This window comes from Sardina pilchardus, chromosome 9 (assembly GCF_963854185.1).
Source record: "Sardina pilchardus chromosome 9, fSarPil1.1, whole genome shotgun sequence".
NCBI classification, from domain to species: Eukaryota; Metazoa; Chordata; class Actinopteri; order Clupeiformes; family Clupeidae; genus Sardina; species Sardina pilchardus.
The window spans coordinates 24,728,047-24,754,475 of record NC_085002.1 but is presented as its reverse complement, the minus strand read 5'-3'; the positions used below and the strand labels follow the sequence as shown (position 1 = coordinate 24,754,475).

The 26,429-nt window shown below is 41.8% G+C and overlaps 2 protein-coding genes across 2 annotated transcripts; both read right to left on the bottom strand.

Annotated features, from left to right (window-relative positions):
- Positions 1-3,427: 3,427 nt before the first annotated feature.
- si:ch211-222l21.1 (prothymosin alpha) lies at positions 3,428-6,735 on the bottom strand. Its single transcript, XM_062544366.1, has 5 exons — positions 6,579-6,735; positions 4,981-5,076; positions 4,664-4,760; positions 4,462-4,547; positions 3,428-4,357 (listed from the first exon to the last, which is right to left on the bottom strand). The coding sequence occupies exons 1-5, from the start codon at positions 6,627-6,629 to the stop codon at positions 4,286-4,288; spliced, it is 402 nt and encodes a 133-aa protein (XP_062400350.1). The 5' UTR covers positions 6,630-6,735; the 3' UTR covers positions 3,428-4,285.
- Positions 6,736-15,401: 8,666 nt separating this feature from the next.
- On the bottom strand, positions 15,402-25,269 carry odad1 (outer dynein arm docking complex subunit 1). Its single transcript, XM_062545068.1, has 14 exons — positions 25,191-25,269; positions 24,958-25,057; positions 24,329-24,518; positions 23,913-24,038; positions 22,209-22,322; positions 22,016-22,083; positions 21,488-21,675; positions 21,001-21,129; positions 20,022-20,104; positions 19,562-19,730; positions 18,586-18,749; positions 18,216-18,319; positions 17,979-18,069; positions 15,402-17,846 (listed from the first exon to the last, which is right to left on the bottom strand). Exons 1-14 carry the CDS (start codon positions 25,255-25,257, stop codon positions 17,739-17,741), a joined length of 1,701 nt encoding a protein of 566 aa, XP_062401052.1. The 5' UTR covers positions 25,258-25,269; the 3' UTR covers positions 15,402-17,738.
- Positions 25,270-26,429: the final 1,160 nt, after the last annotated feature.

The window sequence follows — 26,429 nt, the reverse complement described above, 5'->3', positions numbered from 1 at the left end:
ACATTTGCCATGCTAATGCCTCTGACTGTGCGTGTCGTGTTGTGGATGAATCTGTTTGTATGCTTGTCTATGTACCATCTGATGAGGCATGCTTCTCCAACATTTGAAATCGCTTGTGAGAATGTTAATGTCTTGATACATTATGATCCCCTCATCAAACACACACACTGGGGCCAAAGTATTTATCAGTTTCCCCAATGGGATGGGGTGCTGCGTTAAAATCAATTGACAATATCAACATGGTGTTACCATAGTTTATAAACCTGAGAGGAAGTCAACCTCTCAAAGCAAAAACAGTGTGAGTGATCATGTCAGTAGTGAGTGCCCTTTTTTATGTCACAAGGGAGTGTTCTTTTCTGTTAAGAATTTCGGATTTTACTTTACTTGGATAGTCCGGCCACAGAGACTTAATAGATAATCTGATTCAAATTCGGTATGTCCAGAAAAAGAAGAGCAGTCGCACACAAAAGCTGAATTATATGAAAGAACTTGTATTGATAACATAAACCAAAATGAATTATGAGCCAAAGAATAAATGGGAGACAAACTTTTCGGGTCTAGCCCATCATCAGCGTTTCCAATTGGAAAAACAAATTCAGTATGTAAAATGGTTGTTGAACAATTACTGAACATGACAACATTTATCTAGCCTGGTCCTACCAAACTCTCATACATTCATAATGTACAGAGAGTCTGGCTACTTTCCATTTCCAAGCGTGAACTTCCTTGGATGTGGGTACTCTGTTGAAGTTTGAAACTATTGGATCTACCATAACCAATTGCTAACGTTTGGTCGTGACGTATGTCATGCTCAAACTGGCACACAACCTCAACGTCATCGTTCTTTGCCACTCCCTCTGTGTGCTGATTGGACCTGCACATTTTTGGCTTAAGAAAACCCACGAATATACTGTACAGCAGACCCAGATGACGTACTGAAGGGAAATGAAAATTGAGCGGAGGTACATAGGAGGCCGGAGCCAGGCTAATATTTATCAACAGTTGCTGACAAATCCTACAGATTGCCAACTGATAGTTTGTTGATAATCTGACCGTTTGTTGATAGTCTGTGGCCATATTATCCAAGGAAAGTGTGACCAGAATTTGCCACTGTTACCAGTCTTGTAGCACCAATTAGAAACACACACATGTACACAAATACTTTGCACATTTTTTAAACTGAGACAAGCAATGCTGAAGCATTGGCAAGTCTGTATATGCCCTTAAAGCAATCAGACTGGTTGGGCTGCCTACTAAAGGAAGTTTCCCTTTTTGTTACGTAGCTCAAATGCAACCTTTTATACTATAAGACATCCTGGGTGTCCAATTTTGCTTTTTAAATGTAGAATGGCTTTTATTTACTAAGTTTCTATATCATAATGTATCAGTCTGCAAACATGCATTGGAATCATCAAAGGTCACGCTAGGTAGGCTAATGATGTAAAGCCAACCAGATTTACTAAGTTGGTTGTTGATAGAAAATTGCATACTGCTATCTGTACACCAAAAATATGGTATAAGGTGCTTTACTTGTTAGCATTGACAACCACATGAACACTACAATGGAGAATGAAAAATCTTGGACATCAAACATTACTTGGCTGATCTAGTGCCTGTTGTTTAGGAAGAAGAGTATGTGTAAAACAGACACTTCCTTCACTACAATTAAATACATCATGCAGTAGCGAAGCACTAAAAGTATTTAATTGCTTGTTTTGTTGTTACCTCCAACAATTGTGTGGTCTCAGTGTTGCTCTCCATCATGTCACCATTTGCAACCATCTCCAGCACGTGGCGTGTTATGCCGTCACTGACATGAACCATGGAGTCATCACTCCCTCACTCGTCCCAGCCCGCTGTAGTGGAGTGCACTCTCCACCCCTGGTCACCCAGGTTCTGTCATGATTGTTGTAGTGACAGCCATTCTTGTCGTCATCAGGCAGAGTTGAAGTTGAGACTGGGGTGTGAATCAGCAGTCAAATGTGGAACCGACCAAAGCCCAAGGAGAAGCTGAAAGGCAAAAGAAATATCTATATCTATCTATATATACATATAGAAAAACTCACAACAAATGAACAAACTGTTGCACTGTTGGCTCAAGAAAAATCAGGAAGCTGCGCATGATAACTTCTGAGCATTGAGTCAGCGCACATGAAACGTTATTTGGAGTGCTAGAAGAGATTTTTTCTCTCTCTTATACGCACTATGCCGAAGAGGTGTCCTGAATTTTCACCTCACACACTGCAAAGCATAAAACTCTTCTTGCCATGTCTTGGAGTCGTCAGATAGCCAGCCTATGAACAAATAAGTACACAAACAAAATCCAGCAATGTGCTTATAGACTGTATTTCATAAAACAAGGGAACAATACTACTTTTGGCTTTCGGACCAGTGGATAACTGACAAGTGATGTTTTGTTTGTTGATGCTGCATTTTTTTTCTCTTGTAAAATCCAATTGTTAAAAGCCATCTTCAGCATTCCTTCTTGCATCAGCAATGGCACATTGGATTGTTAGCACTCCTGCAACCATTTGCCATTGAGGCCTAGAGGTACAACGGATGTTTTCAAGAGTGACTGCTGTCAAGTGTGACACATATTAAGGTCGACCTTTTTTTGACCTATAGGGCAAGCACACCATAACTTCATATCTCACTGCATACTAAGACTGTCATGTGACAAAGGCTTAATCAGGGTTGATTTTTATTGCGAGGTATTGGTAAAGAGGAAAAAATCTGTATTAGATCAAGACTTAACATTTTAAAGATTATCATAATAATTTTACTTTTAATTTAACTTCTTTTTTTTTAACTGCAAAAACTGTTCCACTAGCAGAATATTTCAGGTTTGGTGATGGGAATGTATTATCTGTCTCCTTAGAATATGTTTTACCATAAAAGGAGTGTGCAAAAATCATGGATTAACTTTCTCTTGCTGAATGTAATCCAAACAGGATTGATTTGAACTCGCTGTTTTATCCCACTGCAGATTGCCACTAGGTGGAGACAAAGAATCATTTTAAAAAGCCATGAAAAGGACTAAGCTGTTTTTAATTATGTCTACTTGCCCATTCAGAGGTAGCATAGCCAACGACTATATTATAGAAATTAGTAATCATTTTGAGCTCATTATCATTAAGCCATCATTCAAAATCTATAGATCACTATAAACAAAAAGCACTTTCTCTTCCTTCGAGTGCTAACAAAATCGTCCAGTGCAATCCTTACAGGCAGTTTCAAATAATTAAGACAGCATGCTCTTACCAGATGCATTCTGAAACATTCTACAGCATGTACAACTGTAATCTGCTCCTAAGTAGCATTTAAGCATATGGTTTTAAAAAGAAATCAACAGGTCAAATTTTGCTCTGCGAAATGTTAAGTACTGTGTAATGTGTCAACATGCAATAATAAAACACCCCACACCAAATTAAAAAGACTGATTTATTTATAATCCAGAACCAGAATATACAAAGCAGTGGTTGAAGCAACCAAAACACAATCCATGTAACTGTTTGGAAATAGACTGAGAGCACCAGACCTGACGTGTTCGCTTTTAAGACAACTGTAGACTTACTTCTCCTGAACTCTCAGTTAATAACATGCAGTAGGAAATGTAACCCGAGACAAAACTGTACACATTGGATTTCAAAGGCAGAATTCTTTACCAAAACGGAGAACAAAAAAAAACGACCAAAAACATTAAGGTTTAAGAGGGGCTGATACGCACAATACATGCCATCCCCCCTAAGGGGGAGGCTAGCAGTCATTTTCATTTTTGATTGGGCTCCATGAGACCCCTTCATTGGTAAGTGCCATCTGCTGTATACACAGATCAGCCAAGCGAGGGATTAGCAGCACAAACAAAAGGGATTTAAGAAGCATGTATTAGCCCCCTGCTTAAAACTTATCTTTGGTCTTCAGTGAATCAGAGAGGTCACTCGTGAAAATGTTAGAACCTTGTGAGGGTGCAGATGCTTGTCTGAATCGGAATCAGCTGGTTGGAACACGACGTAGAAATTGTGCTTTGAACTATAATGTGTACAAAATACTTTATCTTTTTTTCTTTTTCTTTGTTAAAGAGAGATCTACAAATGTCACTCTGAACCAATAAATAACATTTCATAAAAAAAGAAAGGGAAAGTGGGCCATGATGTTATGGGACTCCAGTGCAATAGAATATATTCCGGGTCAAAAAGAAAATGAGTAAAATATACATAAAAGCACAAACTCTACTAGGTCAAGTTGACCACGCAGACAGCTAAGGAACAGAGCTGCAGTGTTGTGCTTAGGCTTTCACTTCAGCTTCTGTGGATTCCTCCTTTTCTTCTGTTTTCTGTTTCTTTGTTTCAACCTTCTCCTGAAACAGCAAGAGGTTCAGCAATTAGAGGGTATTCCTGCAAGATTTAAATAATGCGCAAAATGTTGGTACATTTAAATTATACAAATTATGCAAATGCATACCTCTTCCTCAGCAGGACGTTTCACTGCTTGTCCATCAACCTCCTCATCTGCTCCGTTCTTTGCCTCCTTTCCCTCTGCTTCAGCAACTGATGTTTGAAATAATAATAATGACTATGAGAGGCTCCACACTTCAACTATATTCACACAAGTAGCATCTTCAGGCATAAGCTTTCCTCTTCTTTTTTTCTCATGATAACCTTACCTTTCTTGTCTCCTTCTTTGAGCTCTTTCTTGTCTCCTTCTTTGTGCTCTTTCTTGTCACCTTCTTCATGCTCCTCCTCATGTGAGGCACCATTCGTCTAATAAGGGAGAAAACAGTTTAACACATTTCAAACATTTCAATTTAAAATGCTATATTCATTTTCTTTGAGGGAGGGGGTGTGCTCTACAGTTAACATCTGTGTCTCTGTCAATCAACAAAGAACTCTGAGGGGGAGGGGAAAATTCAACACCTGCAGATCAACTACAGAAACAAAAGCTACAAGAGCCTACTGGGAGCCTGCCCCCCACATTACTCACTGTTCCATTGCCATTGGCAGGTGCATCGCCGCTGCCGTTCTCTTTCTCTTTCTCCACCTCAACTTCTTCCGTCACCTCTTTCTTTTCCTTTAGATCCTATGGAAACACACGATTGATTGAAATGTTAGAAACTTACAATTTTCCATGTAACTTGAGAAGTGTGTAAATGGGCCCTTGCCATAAAACACAAACAACGTTACCATTTATTGTGAAAAAATGGTTTATGTTTATAATTCTTGTCCAAAATGACTTACAATGATATAAATAAACATTAATGATTCATCAGCTAGCCTACACAAATATACCAATAGTAACAGTTCAGATAGAATTTAACACAATACAACATATAGTGCAGATAAAAACATATTACACTTAACTTGTAAAGCTATACAAAGGGAACTGTCTCTCATCTATAAGTCAGTTTCAGCAAACAGAAACTAAGAAAGCTAACACTTCTGACGTTACCTTAAAATTACAGTTACTTGAAATACTGGTTGAATAAACAGTAACATAGTCTACGTTACATCAATTGTTAACTTTATCAAACCGGCTCATATCGGCGCTGGCAACATTTGTTGGCCGAGTAGCCGTCGATTCATTTTGACGTTAGACAATTAAACTAAATCCGTTCAGAATATGAAAGCCTAAAACCTTAGTCAAATGTAGAGTAACGTTGGGCCTACTTATGCTTAAAGTCATTATTAAACTTTCAATTAGCTTAGCTATCAACATAAATCAGTCATAAAGAGTTGCTTTGAACTTTTCCGCTCTGCGTTTACCTCCCCCATCACTGACGACGCGCGCTCCTGATGAAGACAAAAGAAACGCAGCTCGAGGACCATTTCTCAGCGCGCGCACAGTGAGCTCTGCTGATGCGAAGAGCTTCCCGCCTATTCATCGACTGTTTCTTCCCTGTCTATCATTTTTCTCAGGTCTTAGCGTTAACCTTAAGGTTATCCCGGGAAAGTGCACTATACGATTAGCTGCTAGACATAAATATTAACGAAAATCACTCGGTCAGAGTTTAAGTATAACTTAAATTTAACGTTAGCGAAAGCCTAAAAAGTTTCCATATCGTACTGAGAGATGGAAACTGAACGGTAAAGGTAGACTGCATTCCTCACTGAACAGAAATCATCACCAACAAAGCCGTCGCCGGGTTGTCGTTGCGTTAACGTTAACAAAGTTGACGGTTAATGTTTATTCAGTTAACGTTAACAATGTAAATTAAACTGGCAAGTAAATTCAATATCTGCTAAGGTGACCAATGTGCAACATCACGTTAATTCAATAGCACGTTACCTTACGGGGAAATTATGGGGGAATTCCTCAAACTTTCAGTTAACGTAGCAGCTAAGTGAATGTTACTTTAACCTAACATAAAGGTTACAATTAAAATCCATATATACAACCAACAGCATCTCTTTCTTTTCCTAAAACGTATTTTATTCCAAACATTATCTTTGATGCTGCAACGTTTACCTCGTTGTGTTAACGTTAACTGTTAGCTTTAACTTTTACCTGAGAAAGTTAACATTAGTTTTATTGTTAGCTGCTAACGTTAATGGGTAAAATAAATCTCAATTTCATAAACTTACCTTAGCGGTAATCTCTGTGGTGGTAGTTGTATCTACTGCAGTATCAGCCATAGTTAATGTTATTGTATTTAAAAATGAGAATATCCTTGAGATGATATCGCTTGAAGATATGGCGATGCGTCTAACAACTGAGGTGAAATGAATTGAATACTGAACTCAACTTTGGAAGTGAATGCGAGACTGTAACGAAGTTAACACCGGATTGGACAAGGCAGAGTTCTAAGGACTTCATGATCCATGTCATTGGAGAAATCACTGTCAATTTGTGTAAAGCCCGCCTCCTCGCTCCTCCTTCCAACAGTGACGCTTGATACCGAGAGAAAGGTGGTTGCGGATGGAAGACTGACTCATGTTAGCAGTAGCAGCCTTACCGAGTGTAATGACAGGTGGCCTATATTTGATCACCTAAATAACTGCTAGGGTCTAGGGAAATACATTCGATCTGTTCTTGATTTGCACTGCACTATATTCTTTAAAGTGTTAACCATTTTGACCACTTTTTGATAATTTGAACACCAACTCACCACTAGCAGAATCACCTTTCCATCGCTGGATTGACTCTTCAGCAGTTTGGATGTCACCATCTTCTCCAATAATCAGTAGCAATTATCAGTTATAGTGCAATTATAGGAAGCAGTCTGAAACTAGGAAGTGGTATCTGTGCGCAGGCATAACATTAAGTTATAATGAGTCAGGAGTCCTCTAGGCGTATAGTGGAAAGTTTATGTGCAACTTCAGGTCACAGGTCAACAATTAATCATTCTGGGTTTGCTTGTTTGAAATTCAAAGACCATGGGACATGGGAGGGAAGAAAAGCCTGTACAACTCTTACAATGTATTAGATGCATTTTTTTCCCTTCAGATTTATGCTTTAGTATTGCCTTAACAACAATGAAGATCAAAGTTTAGACTGACATTCACAAAATTCAACTCGGTCCAAAAAGTAAAGTCCTGGAGTATGCTTTTGCAGACAGCCCCCAGAGTGAAATATTTCTTTGTACAAGGGCATGCTTATGGTCATGGAATTATGAAAATACATCAAATAACTTCTCCAGGACAGAGATATTTGTCCATCCTCGCCATATGCTTGTGTGGGAGCAAGAGACCTTTAAGCTCTCACAGCACACGTGCCGAGCGAACCACTTTGGGGTCTTTGTTTACAGCCACTGTTTCATTAGCATGTTGTGTGGAGGCCATTGTGTCCCACACAGAGACACTGGGCAGCTGTTTCATTCAGCTCAAAGCTGACGCACATTATAACACCAAACCCCCCACAATTTGGCACTCCAAGAAACACAAAATAGCAAATAAATGCCTGTGATTCTGAATCAATGGCGATGGTCAACTACTACGTTTTATAACGTTATACCTCATGACGTTTTCCTAACCTAATTCGTGACTGTGGTAAGGACGGTTTTGTAACATGAAAGCTGCACAGTGACCTGATTTATGTCCATTTCAAAACTCTTGTAAGAGTTACAGCATTGTAAAGACTAACCTAGTTCCCGCTTGATGGGGCTACTTTAAGTGAGACTCACTTCCCAATTCCCCCTTTTACTTCTGCTAACACCTAATTTCACTGGGATCCTGCATAACAATAACCTCTCATAGCCATTGCCTATTGATGACAATGATCCTTTGTAAGATATAACCAATATCCAAACAGGTAGATAAAGACCATAAAACAGAAGACTTTGACTTTTCTTTGACATTTGTTTTTGTTTCCTGGATGACACTGTGACGTTACGAACCAGCAGGGGGTAGGGCATTTTACATTGATTTGCACGACTCCAGGTGCATGGAGATAAAACAATCGCATTCTCCCATCTTGATCAGTTTAGATCTCACAGAAAGTTTGGCAACAAAAGCCCCGTGGTGGTCACAGATGGCCCAGGCCCCTGTCATGTTCTGTGGTTGAGCCAAAGTGTCTTTTTGTTTCTTGCAGCCTGGACTCGGTTCAATACTTCACATGGACCTCTATGTCCTGTATGGGGTTTAAATGAATACAAATGGGGCCAAACAGAAAGGAATGGAAAATATCCATTTGTGTTATTGAATTAAGGACAACACAGAGTATTTGTACTGAGTGAAAATAAAGAACCTCTAACCATAAACATGCATCTTGGCAGAGATGTTCTATTATGAATTCTGAATGTTTTAGGTCTTTTGCATTGTTAAAATGTAAATGTGTTGTAAAAAGTCTAGCTGTGTTTTTTTTTTTTATATCTAATCCATTCTCTAAACAGAGGAGGACATTTTTAAAATGAGGGAAAAGGAGATAAAAATGGATACCTGAGGCAGACTAAGACAGTTTTCCCGAAACAGGTCTATTCGTTATTTGTTTATCTCAAACCATAAACCGGCATGAAGTACGAGCTAGTACAGGCGACTCAGTAATCGAATGAAAGTTTCCTCTGTGTGTAATTAAGAGCGGTGAAGAAGAGTCACTGTAATTACATAGAGATAACAGAACTGCATGTGTTCACAGTGTGTGGTGCTCACAATTTGTTTGTAAATGTGCTAGATATTAAATCCTGCAAACTAGTAGTGCTAACAGCAGAGAGTATAAGATAAATGAAATCTCTTCAAAGCTTATGTTTTCATTTAGACACAAATGGACGGGAACCCGTATACAGAGGAGCTCTTTCATTTACTAAACGAAGTCCATGTGCCGACCACAGAGTCCTCTCAGAGTCTCAGTCTTCGCCAGCAGGCCACCAGCCTGTCTACAACACAGATCCAGACAAGTAGCTTTCAGAGACGCAGACGAGGAAGAGAACGAAAAAAAAAAAACATGCATCTTGTCCAAGCATTACTCACTCCCAGCAACTGGAAAATGAGTGCAATCAGAGTGAGTGGAGGCAGTCTTTGCCTTTGTGAGGTCATTTCCTGTGCTCAGCGCTCTCTCCACAGAGAACCTATACTACCTCCATTTGTTTCCATGGTTATTGGAAGTCACCCAAAAATGGGTTTCTGGTTAGAGGGTATAATTTGATTGAGAAGAAGGTTGAAAATGGATGGATTATTTCAAGGGAGAGAATGAAAAGACATCAACATTATGCATTATACTGTACACATACAAATAGATTATTTTCTTTTCATTTAGATAAAGTTCAAGTGAATAAGTCTGGATACAATATATGTCATATACAGTAGATGAATATGAATATACATACAAATCACAATGATTAGGAAACGTATCAAAGTAAAAACTTCATCTGAAAGGCTAGATATGTAGAAGTGTGAGGGGTCTGCAGAGGGCAAGATGTCAGTCCAACACATCACACCTGATTTGGGGGACAAAGCAGTGCAACCTGACCCGTGGAATGCCAGTGTTTGAGACGAGAATGGGCCTGGATTGAGAAAGATCAAAGGTCAGGATTAGGAGGGAAGGGGTCACAGTAATTGGAAAAATCAGGGGGAGTTCTTAGTGGGCTAACTGTGCTCTTTTGTTCCTAACAGTAGGAGCCCGCGTGGATGAATGCGTTTCTCATGGCCTTGTGCGAACCTCCCATAATCCAGAATGTAAAAAGCCAACTCTATTGAAGGAATCTAATCTACTGTACCATTGCTCGACACAACACAAACACACAATGGACACGGACTCAGGAAGTAAAGCGCATCACAATGGCACAGCATGGTGCACAAGTGTAACTGAATGACAAACTGTAACACCACCACCACCACTGTCCACTACTATCTATCATCCAAGCCATGTCTACAAGCACTGATATACACAAGGTGTTATAGGTCATTTTAATGCAATGTTACAACAATCACTCAACAACGGACTTTGTTTGGCTGCAAGACCTAGTTCAGCATAATCCCAATATTTACACTTGTTGCTAAGGAACATTACCCGCCAAAATCCTTCAGCCAAATGAAACTAAAATAGAGCCTGCAAGAATCAAATGCATGCTGAACACAAGGGATGGTGAGAAAAGAGAGAGAGGGAGGGAGAAAGATGCCCTGATACTCCCACCTTCCAGGGAGTCGTTCTTGCGACATGACCCTCTTTTCAGTGGAAATTTCCACTCCTGCAGCAGGGAGGGTCCTCCAAGATTTTGCCCACCCTCTTCTTTACCTGCGTAGTAGGACCAAGAGTTACCGCCTGCGTTCCTTGTTGCTCTTGATCTCACCTCTAGAACCTCCCACTGCCCACTATTGTATTTTTCTTCCACTGTCAGTCACTGACAAGATTCAACTTCAAGGCCCTGCATGCAGGACTCAACATGTGCCTGACTGAAAAAGTGGAGGGTAATTTGGACTGCAAAATACAAAACACTCTAAGGAGCCCCTGCTCAACATGCCATGGAAGAAATGGGGAGTTCTTCCAAAATAGTAACACCTACAGAATGCATTTAGGGAAAATGAATCCATTGTTCACAAAACATTTACGACAACTAAAAAAATCCATAATTCCACTTCCAGCCAAATCCAAATGCATTAATCTGAGATTACTCACATCTTATTCTGGGGAATGGTGGAAGGAACACTTTCAACATAACGTTGAGTTAAATCCAGTTTGCCACATTTCCATACTGACCCTTGCAGGGAGATTAAGGGTGGATGCAAGAACAAAAAAAGCATTAAGAAGAATGGAAATTCCATGGGCAAAGAAACATTTAAAAATGTATCATTCTATATAGGCTAAGCATTTGCCGCTTACATTACGACGACAGATAATTGAATTCATATATGGCAGGGGTTTGGGAGGGTTGGCCTGAATGGGGAGATGGTGGACACTGGTGAAGGCAATACTGATTGCTCCCTGATAACTTTCACTCCGGGAGGCTGATGGGTTTGCACAAGGGAATTAGCAGACAGCCCAGTAATCCAGATGGCAAATTACCATTTCCCTCCCTGGCTCCATCTGACAGTCTGCATCCCCCTCTTGGTCTGCATTTCTCAATCTCTCTTGCTCGGCACCCCCCAAACCAGCCAAGGCTGATGAAAAGACGAGCAGAATTAGGGGCCCATGGTCTGAGGCATATCCATCTGGTGTTATATGTTATAAGACAAACTATAGATTATACTCTATAAATTCAATAAAGAAACAAAAAAGCAAAAGAGAGTAAGGGGACAAAACCAATAGTACTGGGAGACACAGTGTGGCAGTATGACACTGAAACGGATCTGGTCTGGACCTGGGCACCGCTGCACCTCCCAACAGCTGAGCGAGATCAAGCATCGGCGGCTGGAGTGGAAGAGCGTGTGTCTGCTTCTATAGCGAGGCGGGCTGACCTCACACAGCCATTGTGAGGGACCAACAAAGAGCCATCTGCACAGCAAGCTGAGTAGATATGAGAGGGGAGCCACGCGTGGGGAGGGAACTTGGTGGGGGGAGGGAAGAAAACAAGTGAAGACACATAGGGAGGAGAAAAGAATCATCATGAGCGAGCGAGTGAGTGAGTGAGAGATAGACACATTCACAGGAAGAGTGTGGAGTGAGCAAGCGAGAGAGAGAGAGAGAGGGTGTGAGAGAGAGAGAGAGAGAGAGAGAGAGAGAGAGAGAGGGTGATAGAGAGAGAAAGAGAAAGAGAGAGAGAGGGTGGGGGTTGTGAAAGGAGCCTTCGGAGGAAAAAAAACCCTGAAATGACACAGGCTACGTGAGGTGAAATCAACTGCCCCTGAGCCGCAGCTGGCCAAAAAACCCAGGGACCTTCGAGTAGCTTGCAGGAGGAGGGGCAACCACAATCACTCAAAGGCACATTTCCTGTACATGTTGGGATAAAATTAAAACACTCACAAAGACAGGCAAACTATAATTAACCCTTTCCTGAATTCAACCATATCACTTCAGAGTTGGAACTCTGCAGAGGGCCTTAAAGTATATGACAAAAATGTGTGGAAATATGTAGATGCACCCTCCAATCAAAGAAAGGTTTGCATGCCTTGTAAACCTGCAGAAATAGCAATCTGTTAACCCACACACACCTCGCGATTATTGCCTGTGGAAAACTGATCTCGTCAGTTACTGCAGTTTGCATATTTACTCACTGTGTGCATGGACACCGCAAAGTTTGGATAGAGTGATGATGAGAGAGAGAGAGAGAGAGAGAGAGAGAGAAAACAATGTGATAAGAGAGACAGAGAAAGAAAGACATGCACAAGAGTCTTACTGTCTGGCGACACCCAATATGACATTGTTACCCTGGAAAGTTGTTATTACTACCCTTTAGTGTCAGACAGACAGCCTGCATGAACAAACTGAGTTTGAGGAGGAGATAGATGAGGGGTGGGGGGAAATGTTTCTGAGGAAGAGAACCTTGCCAGTCTTTGTTTATACAGGTTGCCTCATGACCAATAATAGCAGTGCTGTATATAGCAATTCACAAAATATAACATTTACCAATGATGACAATCCGTGTGTGGAAACTTGGATTCATTGTATTTTAGGGTTATGTTTAGTTAGTGTTTTTTAGAGAGTTCACTTTCTGACCACCCGTTTGAAAATAAACACTGGGCTGTGATTGGCCACAGAAATCCTTGTAACCCCACCGACCCCCCCTAAACATAGGGGAGTCTTTAAACATCTCATTAAGGAGAAGGTAGGAGCACGGCTGAGGAGATAGACAAATGCTCCACGGGGGCTGCATTTAAAAGGTGAGCCAGGAAGAGAAAATCAAGACCATGCTTGAAAAAAACCAAAACCCCCCCCGACAGAGCCAATGAGCGAGACTGACAGACAGGCAAAGAGTCTGAAAATGAGTTTGTGTGTGCGCACATGTACAAGTGAGAGAGAAAATAAAATGGATGTCTGAGCCATGACATGGTCACGATAACTTTCCACATTGAAGCGCAAAATTCCTCACCAAAACCAAAAAAAATAAGACAGAAAGAAAGGGCTGATTAAAAAAAAAAAAAATGGAAATAGAAAAGCAGGAAACTAAAGAAGTATGTGACAAAGGAGAGAAAATGTGAACTGCTGCACTACAAGTGTGTGAGCGAAGCTGCACCGGATATAGAGAGCAAATGAGGATAAGAGCGCAGCTGAGATACACACAGGGAACAAATGAGCAGGATACGTGCCAACTTGCAGAGTGAGAGATAAGAGTGTGTGGGTGAGCATGTGTGTGTGCGCATGCGGATATGAAAGCAAATGTGTGTGTGTGTGTGTGTGTGTGTGTGCGCAATCTGCGCATGCGTACTTGAGTGAATGATAGCAGTGAAAAAAACAGTGTAAGAGTAAGCATGCTTTCTGTAGAATGTGACCACACGTCGTGAGCACGCTTGGCCAACATCTGATAGCTGTAAGATAGTGACAACTGTGCACAACACAGTACATACTCTTTTTGTGAAATAGGCATAAAACAATAAAGGAAAAAGCTCATGAAAAACGAAGAAAAAGAAACAGGCAGAGGATATGGCAGGAGGGAGAGAGAAAGACATTTAGAGAGTGACAGAGTGGGAGGTAGGAAGGTACAGACAGAAGAGAGGGACAAAGAGAGAGAGAGAGAGAGAGAGAGAGAGAGGGAAAGAGAGACAGATAGAGAAAGGCATTGAGTGTGAGGGGAGGGACCGACTGAGGGTTTGAGAAACAGGCTGAGAGGAGGGAGTGTGTGAAGAAAGACAGAGAGAGGGAGGGAGTGCATGGATAGATGGATAGAGTCAGAAAGGAAGGGAGGAACAGTGTAGAAAGACACACCGAATGAGACGCTGGACAGAGAGAGAGAGAGAGAGCGCAAGAGACAGATATGCAGTGAGAGGGAGGGTGTGTGTGGGGTGCAATTGGCTAGACTGGAGAACCACACTGGGCGATGTGGCTCTGTTGTCAGGATGAGGAAATGAAGCTGTGTTGTGATTAAAGCCAGGGTTTCCATGGTGACGCAAAAGGCCGTGCGCACAGGAACCTTTAGCTGTAAGTGGTGGGGGTTATGCGCGGGTCAAATTTCAAAGAGCGCTCTCTCTCTCTCTCGGTTTTTAAACTCCTCCCATTTGGTCATAATCTGTTTTTAGAAACAGCCTTTTTTTCTCTGCAGAGAGTCATCAATGAAGTTTCATTTCCCTATTTAAACTGTTACTAGTATTCTGACATGTTTTGTTCCCACACGGACAGTAAGAGAGAGATAGTGAGAGAGAGAAAGAGAAAAAAAGAGAGAAGAGGTGTGAGAGAGAGAAAATGAAAGAAACACTGTACAACTTCCTGATTCATGCTCTTCTTACAGCATGCGTCCCACGAGGGTTCATGCTTAGAATAGAGAGCATGATAATTATAACCCTTTGTCTACTGAAGCTCAAGTACAAGAGGGTCTTGCCTTGGATGCCATATCCAACCAATACTTTTTTTTATAGTCTTAAAACAACCACTGATTTGTTAAGGAAAATGATTCGCCGCCAGTGTTGTGGTTGGCCCTGTGCTGGCTGAAAAGAATGACTACCCTATGAATCAAGCAAATCCCACTTTACTTATCACAACAGTTCATTTCAGCTGTAGCACATCACCTCTCTGTACAACGCGATGGAAGTCAGTCTTGCTATGCATGCTAGCTTCAGTTGTACATGGAATTTGTTTCCACAGTGAAAAGAAATGTTTAAAGGGCATTGAAGATTACATTACATATTAGATTATATTGGAAATACTTCAAAGTATGACAGATCTAATTTTCCACATTTAGATGTACTGTGCCCTCTCCAACATTTCCACGCTCAAGTTGGTGTGAACAGTTAATATAACTGGATCATGCTGCCCTCCTCAGGTGAAAGACAGAATTGCGGTGATATTTCACCATATTGTGGATGCTCACTGCTGGTGGTGAACACACACGCATGCCAGATGGCAAAAACAGCACATCAAAAGACCAGATGCCTGCTTAGTGAACAAAGAACTCTGTGTTTAATGATTGGCTTAATCTTTACTTTACTTAATATGATACAACAGCTGATGTTCCTCATTCCAACAACTACATTTTTTCGATTACATTAAGTTCAAAGATAGCTGTGAAAAAAGAGAAAACTAAAGGTGATGGACCTAGGCAATTCATGATCGGTTTGAGAATCACAACATAGCAAAAAAATACAATTCTTTAAATTGAAGTATGTAAAACAAGACAATGTCAGCCAGGACAAACTGTAGAAAAGTCACCACCATCAGGACATTTTGATTCAACATTTATTAAGATGGAAGAACAGCCCCTGTCACTCAACTTCCAACCGAGGCTAAGATTGAGGCTAAAAATCGAAGATTTTAGCAAAGTTATTGTGACCTAATAACTACAGTATCTTTCACAATTATGGGCTCCCCTGGCAAAGACGCATACAAAAAGGGTTTTAAGAAAGTATTTGAGTGAAATGGTCTCATCTTAGACTGACAAATGAGAAAAATCCAACCTTAAATTGAGGTAAATTTAACACTAATATTTCCATCCACGAGTCAATATTAGATGACGCTGGCCATAAACCAAATGCCCTTAGTCAGTCATTAACAAGGAAAATACAGTAGAAAACCCAGTCCAAATAAGGGAAAAGTGGGTTGACCTCCACAAATCAGAATGGCTTTAAAAACGCTACTCACCATATGCCCATATATGCATTTAACTCTATAATCAAATTGTTCCAATCAACTGAAACAACAAACCTGCTTGTACGCAGAACCAAGTTTATTTAGCCCCCATGCATAATGAGCAGGATGGTGAGAGATGAACAAAAAAAATCCTCCAAGGTCATTCTGGGTGAGTTAATCTCGGGGGTAAAGAGTCTTCAAAACATCAGACGTGACCTCCATGGTAACAGATAATTTGGAGGGCACGTCATTTAACCCCAAATGTTACCACCTGTTGTGGGGGACTTTGACCAGAGCATTTTGTTTTGCCAACACTCCAGCAGGGTTTGGTGTACAGTAAATTAAAGGATGTCTATAGTGATGCCGACTGATTAGTAGGGTGAAGGGCTCCCTATGTTGTGGGGATGTTTTTGCTCCACAAGCCCTGGGGGACCTGGTGCCACTACACTTCACATCATGAACTACATTAGGCTGGGTGAACCCTGCCTGACCTGCTGGCGAATTTTGATTTCACCTGGCAGCTCAGGCTGGAAACCTGTACATCTATCTCCTCTGTTCCCTGCCAGAACTTTTGGCTCCAAGCACAAACTAGCTTATTTGATTTGAATCAGGCCAGATGAAGATCTATCGACCGAAACGTTGCCTTTTGTAATAAACAAATAAAGTATCATCAAATCATTACAGAGTGTGCAGACCATCCCCTTCTCACTTTGGATAAAAAGTGTCAATAACTGCGACATGTGGTTTTGTTAAACACAATTATTTCTTGATAAGGTATTTTCTCTAGCCTAGAAATGTAGACGCCCCTAGCGGCATCTTATGTAATTTGGCTGGCGGGGCAGTCTAGGCACGATCCATAGAGCTAAGGAGCTGAGAACTGGAAAATCAAGCAGGCCAATCACAGCGTGTATAAAGTCGTGGGCGGGCTTAACATAATGGTGACTGACATGCGACCAGAAGTTGCGACGGTAACGCATCCTGCTATTTGAAAACAAGAAGATGATTCATTTAGCAATATCCTATTGCGGAGAGGGAATTTGAAAGACAACTGTTTATCCCACCCCTCCGATTGAGCCCTGACTACGGTGAGTTCCCAGACCCTACATCTTGATGTGGGTCTGGCTCTTCAGGCTATATTTTCTCACTTCAAGGATGGATTTTTCTCATTGCAGCGTGAGAGTGAGATTATTCACCAGAGAATGATTGCTGTGCTTGCACATTTTTTTACCATGGGTGCCAATAATTATGGAAGTCACTGTAAATTAACTATTTAATGTCAGTGTACAATTCTAAGATAATTCCAAGTTAAATCTATGTTGAAATATTTATCATATACCTTTCCCCAAAAGCAAATTCATGTGAATTTTGCCAGTGTGAAGCACAGCAAACCGTGACCACAGTGTTCTCTGTGAATGTTGAGGAAAAGAAGAAATTCCTAGTCAGTGCCAGGTCCAATCTAGAACCCTGAGGTGTGTTCAAATCAAAGATTCGAGAGCGTAGCGCTCTATGATCTTTGGTTCAAATGCTAATTCAAATGATAACCCTTTCCTCCAGTGTCCAAGTAGGGCTGCAGAGAACGACCTCCTAAGACTGCCTGTGAGTTTTCATAATCGTTTGAGACAAACTCAAAGCAAACAACAAAAAAAAACCTTGCATGCTCAGATCTCTGCGACGACCCGGAGGCGGCTGCTGGGAACTGCGCCGATCCGGGAGGCCTTCGCGTCCCTTCCCCCTCCGCTGTGATGCCCACTCTCCCTGCGTAGCACCTATGAGAGTCAGACCATTGAAGAGAGCTGAGAAACAGCCATGGCAACAACAGACGACCAGCAGAAAACTTTTTCTCGTTTGGGAAGATGAGTATGTGGGAAAGTGTGGGACTTTTATTGCATCACACTCACCCCTCTCAGGATGCGCTGACGGAGTTCTTCCTGTGTCAAAGGGCGCTCCTCCTCATCTGTGAGTGGAGACTCCTCTGCATCATAATCATCCCTGAGAAGTATCACAAATTTATACACACACACACACACACACATTATACAACATACACAAGCCACACCGAGTCCCTCCTGAAAGACATACACACAGTCATTCCTCAGCACACACTGACACACTCAAAATACAGCACCACAACTTACCCGGTTACCGGGGCCTGGATGGAGATACTCTGCTTCTGCAGATCTGGGTTCTGACCCAATAACACCTGAGCCACCTCCTTCGGGTCATAATCTTGGTCCAAATCCTGCAAGAAAGAATGAGTGGGACTGGCATCAGTCATGTCCTGCACCATTTGTCGAATGATAATGCTCATCTCAGAAGACAGATGAAACTGTCTGAGGTCTGAGGCTCGCACAGAGACACAGACTGGCCATTCACTTTGCTTGCATATAGACACACAGACCTTAGAGTTGACATAGGCTTGCATAGACACACGTGCCTTAGAGTTGACATAGGTTTGAATTGGACACATACCTTAGAATTGACATAGGCTTGCATAGACACACGTACCTTAGAGTTGACATAGGCTTGCACAGTGAGCAGCTCATTGGCTCTCTGCTCCACCTGGCCCAGGTATGTCATGATGTTGTTGTCCCTGATGCCAGACGAGGAGCCGAGGAGGTCCTCGAGGACGGCGCTGTCACAGTCAATCTTCTGGAACAAATTGTTCACTCCTGCCATGAATGAAGTAAACAATCTAATTTAGTTTGTGTGCTCACACTGCCTTAAATGCCAGCGCATTCAGGTACAAATGTACTCAGTTATCGTTTGTTGCATCTCAACTGCTCTTTTTGAAAAGAACCCATTTTGGCCTTCAATTGTCAAGACATGTGAGTATACACAAAAACACACACACACACACACACACACACATACACACACACAAGCACACCAAGCACACATCTGTGCGCATACACATAAAGTACATACATGCTCACACACAGGCCTGTGCATGAATACACATTCACACACACAAACACACGCACACGCACACGCACACGCACACACACACACACACACACACACAAACACACGCACGCGCACACGCACACGCACACGCACAAAAACACACACACACACACACACACACACACACACACACACACACACACACACACACACACACACAAGCACACCAAGCACACATCTGTGCGCATACACATAAAGTACATACATGCTCACACACAGGCCTGTGCATGAATACACATTCACACACACACACACACACACATACATACACACACACACACCAAGCACACATCTGTGCGCACACACATACATACATACTCACACACAGGCCTGTGCATGCATATACACATTCACACACACATTCACACACACACACACACACACACACACACACACACACACACACACACACTTCGTAAGGTCAAACTGGTAATCATATGCTCAGCGAGGCTCATTAGTGGATCTGGAAAGGTCTGTGCCCAAATTGGCCTGGAGGAGCCACGCTGTTGTGCTCTACCCGTCTTGATCTGGTCCAGGATCTTGCTGACAGCGTTGGCCTGAGCCTCGTGCTCCTGGGCCTGCGCCTGCGCGTCTCCCTGCTGCTCCTCCACCTCCCTCAGCATGGCACGGTGCGCCTCCTCCTGCTGCTGCGCCACCAGATGGAACTGCTCCAGCTCCTCTTTGGTCTGACACACACACGCATGCACACACACACAAGAACACACACACACGCACGCACGCACGCACACACACACACACACACACACACACACACACACACACACACGCACACGCACACGCACACAAACACACACACACACACACACACACACACACACACACACACCTCCATTACATGCATATAGTTCAAAAGGCAGAATATTCTTTTTTTCCACTTATACATCAGTCATGCATACTATGCACTTCACATTCAAGTAGGCGAGACAGTGTACATTTCATTTCATTAATTGTCTGACCTGGTTAATTTCGTCCCTGAGCGTCTCCGCCTGATTGTTCTGCTCATTCACATAGTTGAAGAGAGCAAAGTTCCGGTCCTCCACTAAATGCAGATGAACATTTAATTACACAACACTTCAGAGCTCATGTTGTCAATGCATTCACCATGACAGTGCTGTCATGGATCGCTCATGGCATGTCCCTGAATGACAACAATGTCTGACATATCAAACAGGGGCCTTCTGCCATGACTCAATTCCAATAAAAAAAAGAGAAAGAAACATAAGCCTCTCTGTTGTGACATACTGTTGCATTTCTTCTATCAAATACTTTGCCAATATACTCATTACCACATATGTTAGATACAGGCTTCCCTCAGCCCTGGGCAATCTATTGCATATGTTTACTGTAAATGCACTGCACTCTGACAACATAGATGGTGGCGCTATGTAGACTCAAAAGTCAGAGCCAGTATACAGCTCTGCCAAAAGTGGGAGTATGGTGCCCCCTAGAGGATAATAAAGTAAAACAGTGCCAATTTCTATTGTATGAACACTCACAGAACATGCATACATGCTGCTTTCATATAGTCTAAGTGGCATGGAAACTGTTTTTTGGAATGGTTCTTTAAACTAAACATTTAAATGACAATGGAGGAGACAAAGAGCTGTTCTCCCAAGTTTCTGTTCATATTCAAAGAAAGTAGTCTACCATAATTCTGTGCCATAACAGCAAATTTACTGTAATGAAGTTGATTTATTGAGTAAATACTATATATATATATATATACACTATAATACTCTCATTTCGATAACTGTTTGCTTGAGGAATACTTAAGAGATCAGGTACAGGAATTACATACACGTAGCCCTTTCACAAACACATTTAAAAACTACATGACTTTCTCAGGGCATGATCACTTGACACTGAAGAATGGGAGGATTCCATACTACTGTAAGAATGAGGAATAGATTTCTACATTACAGTAAATGCACTGACCCTGAATGAACTTTGTCACCAGCAGGTCCAAATCATTCTCTCCAGTCACAGTCTGGATCTTGCGGAAGACCTCCTCAAGAGTCTCCACATGGTCCTCTCCTGACTCCATCCTTCTCTGGTCTTTCATCTCTGTCAGGAAGACATCACCATCACCATCACCAGCACCGCTATCAATACTACCACAACTGCAACAACACCATCACTGCTTTTTATCATAAAGATTTAGGGCTCAAAGCTGAAACTCAGACACTCAACAGAACAACACTATTGCAATTTTATTGATATTACCTGAAAAACACAAATAAATTACATGATTTTTTTTTAAAATGATGTTTTTAAAAATGGAAACATAGCGTTTTGGAACCAAACTCTTCACATTTACTCTCTTAACTTTGTCTCGCAAACATTTGTGTTCCACCCGTAACACACACACACACACACACACACACACACACACACACACACACACACACACACACAGACACACCTTGCTTGCTGGCGATGTCCTGGCCCTCATCTTGGGTGCTCCTCTCGTTGCACTTGGTGCTCATGAACTCCTTGAGTCGCCGCTCGTGCGCGATGACCCTCTCCAGCTCCTTCATCTCAGCACTGTACTGCGCCAGGTCCTTCACCGCTTTCTCTCTCAGCATCGTCATCTTCGTCTGGGCCTCCACCCTGAAGCAGCAGCAGCAGCAGCAGCAGCAGCAGACGACACACAGACATACACACACACACACACACACACACACACACACACACAGACAAACACATTCTCCTGATACAATGATCTCATAACTGCCGAGCCTAGATTAGCTTTGATCGTAGTACAGAGCAGTGGTAACATCAACACCAGACAAATTGATTAGCCTGAGTTTGATTCCAGAACCCGCCGTTGTGAGTGTCTCCTAAATACCAGTCAACATGAACTTTAACATATTTGGTTGTGGAGAATATAAGAGAGAAGTTATCTAACACAAACGTAAAGGATCACTGCAATTCTAAGTTACATCTTCACCTGGCGTCATAAGCAGCAGTGGACATGCTGATGACGTCTCCAACTTCCTTGCGAGTCTCCAGTAACTCCTTCAAAAGTAAAAGAAATAACAATAAACACAACGCAAACCCCTGCCTCTGTAGGCTGTGACGGTATGGACAGTGATGTGCATTTCTCATCATAAACACAGATTGGATGAGCCATGAACTCTGACCTTCTCCAGTCTGCGAAGAAGCTGCTGGAAGCGCAAGCGTTCCACGCGCAGTGTCTCCAGGTCCTCTCTCAGATGGCTGTTCCGGGTCAGCTGCTCGCTGAAGCGAGTTAGGGCCTGACAAGGAGACAAGACCCAGAGAGATTGGGACAGAAGGCCTGATGCATTTTTCTACATGAACATGGTTCTATCAGTACACTACGGGAAATGTGGTGTAGGCAGTCAGGTAGCTATAGAGGTATAGAGGAACTGCAGGTTTCTCTGCAGAGCTTCCCCTACAGCTTTAGCGTGTATATTTTACAACACTACTCAATCGGTCAGTCTGCCTTTTCATGAGCATGATCGCGAGGCAGGATATTTTACATTAAAGTTAGCTGATTGTTAAACAGCAGATTCAACAACAAATGACACATTCCAGTCAAGTGTGTTACGCAACGCCTTGCCTTTACAGCATACACAGGTGACAGAAAAGTAAAAATCCAATTTTATTCATGACATTGTCATTGTCATGTCATGTTTTTACCTTTACAGCATACACAGGTGACACACAAGTAAAAAATCCAATCTTATTCATGTCATTTTCATTGTCATGTCATGTTTTTAGATATCATCATGATGTCAAGTCAAGAAGGTTGTTACAGTTTTTTACGATTGTTTACACACTAAAATATTTTTTTTCACACAATTAGCTAAATTTTACTCCAAGGAGCAAAACACCTCCACAGATTTGCACAACATTACACACAATGTCTGCTTCACCCTTTTTGCAAAACATTACACACAGTGATTTGTAAAACTCTACACACATTTCCACACCTTAGACACAGATAAGGATTGTGAGGTTACTTCCTTGTCATTACAAAGCCCCAGATTGCCAATGACTACACTAATGAACGAATTGGATAATCACATCCACCAGGTGTGTAAGCACACATGTGCAAAATTGAAAACGCAGCACTCAGGTGTGCTATACAGTCTTGTTCATTTTGCAGTAGTTGCTCTTCAGAGTCAAAGTGTATGTACTTTATGCAGTAGTTTTTGTTTGTCTACAGATTTTATTTGTTCAATTGATTTTATTGTTGGTTGATTACTGTAACTGATTATGGTTAGAAATACTGTAAGTATTGAAAGAAATACTTGAAATATTCAGTCTAAGCAGTCTTCAGTGTTGTACAGTGCAAGTGCAAGTTTATAGACCTATTTATGTACACTTTCCCCATATGTCGAACTAATCATGAAGAATGTTGTGGGTTTGTCACTATTTTTTGGACATCTAAATGATCCCTTACATAACAATGTCTGGGCAAAGATCTAGCACATGCTATTTCCTAATTTTTCTTTTTACAAATGCGTTTTGCATTTATCACTGCAGTGTGAAACTGGCTGCAATAGTGTCTGATCATTGAGGACTGTGTTTGTTAAATGACAACTAATAGCATTTTTACAAATATGTGTATATGTTTTGACTGAAGTGTGTATGTTTTGACTGAAGTGTGTTTGTTTTGACTGAAGTGTTTCATTTTGCAAAGAATCTAGGAATTATGCAAACTGAGTGTGGCGTTTGGATACCTGTGCTTAAATTTTGTTAAAAATAACTCGGTTTGAAAAATTGTGTGTAAGCAACTGGAAAAAACTGTAATTTCCCTGACTTGACGTGCACTATATGTCCAGTGTATGCTCGGTAGTGTTTTGTGGCACTTTTCTCACCCGATCCAGTTTGTTCTCCAGCGTGCGGGTGGCCTTCTGTGTGTGGTGTGTCTGGTCCATGACACTCTGAGCGACGCTCACCTCTCCTCGCTTCGTCTCTTCCAGTTTCCTCCGAATCTCCGAGATCTTGGTCCACGGGGTATCCCGTAACAGAAAAAGAACATCAGCTTACAAGTCAAGCATGGACTTCTAACATTACAAGTTGACAAACTGTCAGCATAAGACCTCCATATGATTTTGAATAAGCTTAATTCATGTTTGAGCAATGAGCATATGCATGAACATACTGTATGTGTGTGCAGATGTTCATGATTTTGTGTTTGTGTGTGTGTGTGTGTGTGTGTGTGTGTGTGTGTGTGTGTGTGTGTGTGTATGTGTGTATGTGTGTGTGTGCGTGCGTGTGTGTTTGAGGAGACCTCTTGCTGCAGCTCTGCTTGGTTCTGCCTCTCTGCGTCCATCTGTTCCTCGATCTCGTCCTTCTGTGTCAGGAGAGAGCGCAGCTGCACCGTATCCCCGCTGTCCTGCTGACGCCGCGACGCGCTCTCCGACGCGCGCAGGCTCATCTGCAGTTCATCCTGCTCCTTACGCAAACGCTCAATCTCCAGCCTACACACGACAAATTACACAAAACAACCTGCACTCTCACAAACTGTCATGAAAACATAACATGTATTGACAGACACACACCTCTGCATATGCATAAATCTAATTGCATCACTGAGGTTGGAATCACAAACTTTTATTGACACGTTGCATGCAAATATCAGGATTTTGCGCACATTCCCCTAGCTTTGTCTGGAAATACCAAAATATCCAAAGTGCAAGCATCAGACTGTGTTTTTATACAGAATAGCCTAAAATGTATAATGCTGGCCTGTTCTAAACGCATCAATACAGGCACAATCGTGCATTATACAGATTTGCTTCTCACAAGAGTGCTTCTCAAACTGATAAAGCTGACATTTTGAACGTAGCCTGTAGGCGCCATCAGGGAATTTTAGTCAGCTGTAGGACATAGTAGCGGCTACCCAAGAAACACACATACCGCCGCTTGCGTATGAGCTCCTGTGACTGGATGCTGTAAGCCTGCCGGTCTCCTTCCATTATTCGGAACTGTCTCTGAAGTTTGACCATCTCCGTGTCAGCTGAGGCACCACACACAATACAACACATGTAAGCAAACTAGCATGCGCAATGGCGGGCAAAGACGCACCAAATTGTTGGACATTTGTAAATTAAACTGTTGTCATGTGACAGATATTCTCCATTTTAGCCTACCAATTCCGTCAATATCCATATCGCTGCTGTCAGAGATGATACTTGTGGCCGACCTTCCTCGCGGCATTTTTTCCCCGAAGATCCTACAAGAATCCGTGACAAAAAAAAGTACTGAAAAGTGTAGGCCTAGCATAGGCCTACTTTGGGGTAGGTTTACAACAAGAAACACAAATCTACATCATTAGACCAGCTTGCAGACTATTGACGAGTGACAATTGTGAGATAAGTTTATTTTAATTTAAATTATCAGCATTATTATTAAACTTCCTTCCTCACCTTGTGAAAGACGCGTGGAAATATGCTGGCCTTCAGCAACAGTGAATCTGTTGGTAGCAACCGTAACCAAGTTGGATAAGGAGCATTAAGCTATAGGGGGCGCCAGCCCTCAAGGTTTTCAACTCAATGTCAAAGCAAAGGCTTGTTTCACTACCCTGTGCAACCTCTGTAGGCTCCAGATACTGGCTTATGTTGTAACACTGACCCTATCCAAATGCAAAATAGTGAAAAATCAGTTGGATGAAGGATGAAGATGGAAAAATGACCAGTTTCCATCACCTGTAAAGCCATTTCTGTTTTGGGGGTCCACAGTTGGCCCTCTAGTACACCTAATTTTGTTGACATCAAAGCAGGTCAACCTGATTCACAACCACCTCTGTTACATAACTGGCCAGATCAATATCCCACAAGTGTGACTGACTTGATGCTATACTATGAACCAGTGTTTTTTTGAGCAGTATGCCCGAACTGCAGTTTGGCGAGTTTACACCAATCAAATTGTTTGGACATTAGGTCTATCCAATTGAGTGCAAAGGCATTCCCCCCCTCTATTCATCCCCTGTTGAAAGACTCCTCATAATCACATCTTAATCATGCATGGTCAGACTCAAATTCTGAAAAGAATTGAGTATGGCTATGTCAGGCTGCATCTAAATTGTGTGCCTTTATGTTTTCATCATTCTTTAATTTCACTGCTTTCAATGTTTGGTTACATATGGCATTATTGTGACTGTTATAGATTATAGTGAATTGCAAAAGGACTAGGGTGAACTCATCCTCTATCAAAGATCCTTGATCACTTTAACCCTCTCTGCCTTTATGTATGCTGAATTGTGGATATAGACTAGTGATGACCATCATTTCATCAATAAGCTCAGAAGAGTAAGTATGGGTACAGACATCCAGGCCTCATGTCTCTGCTTAGTCTGGTAAACTATTTTTACTCTCTACAAAAACACTTTA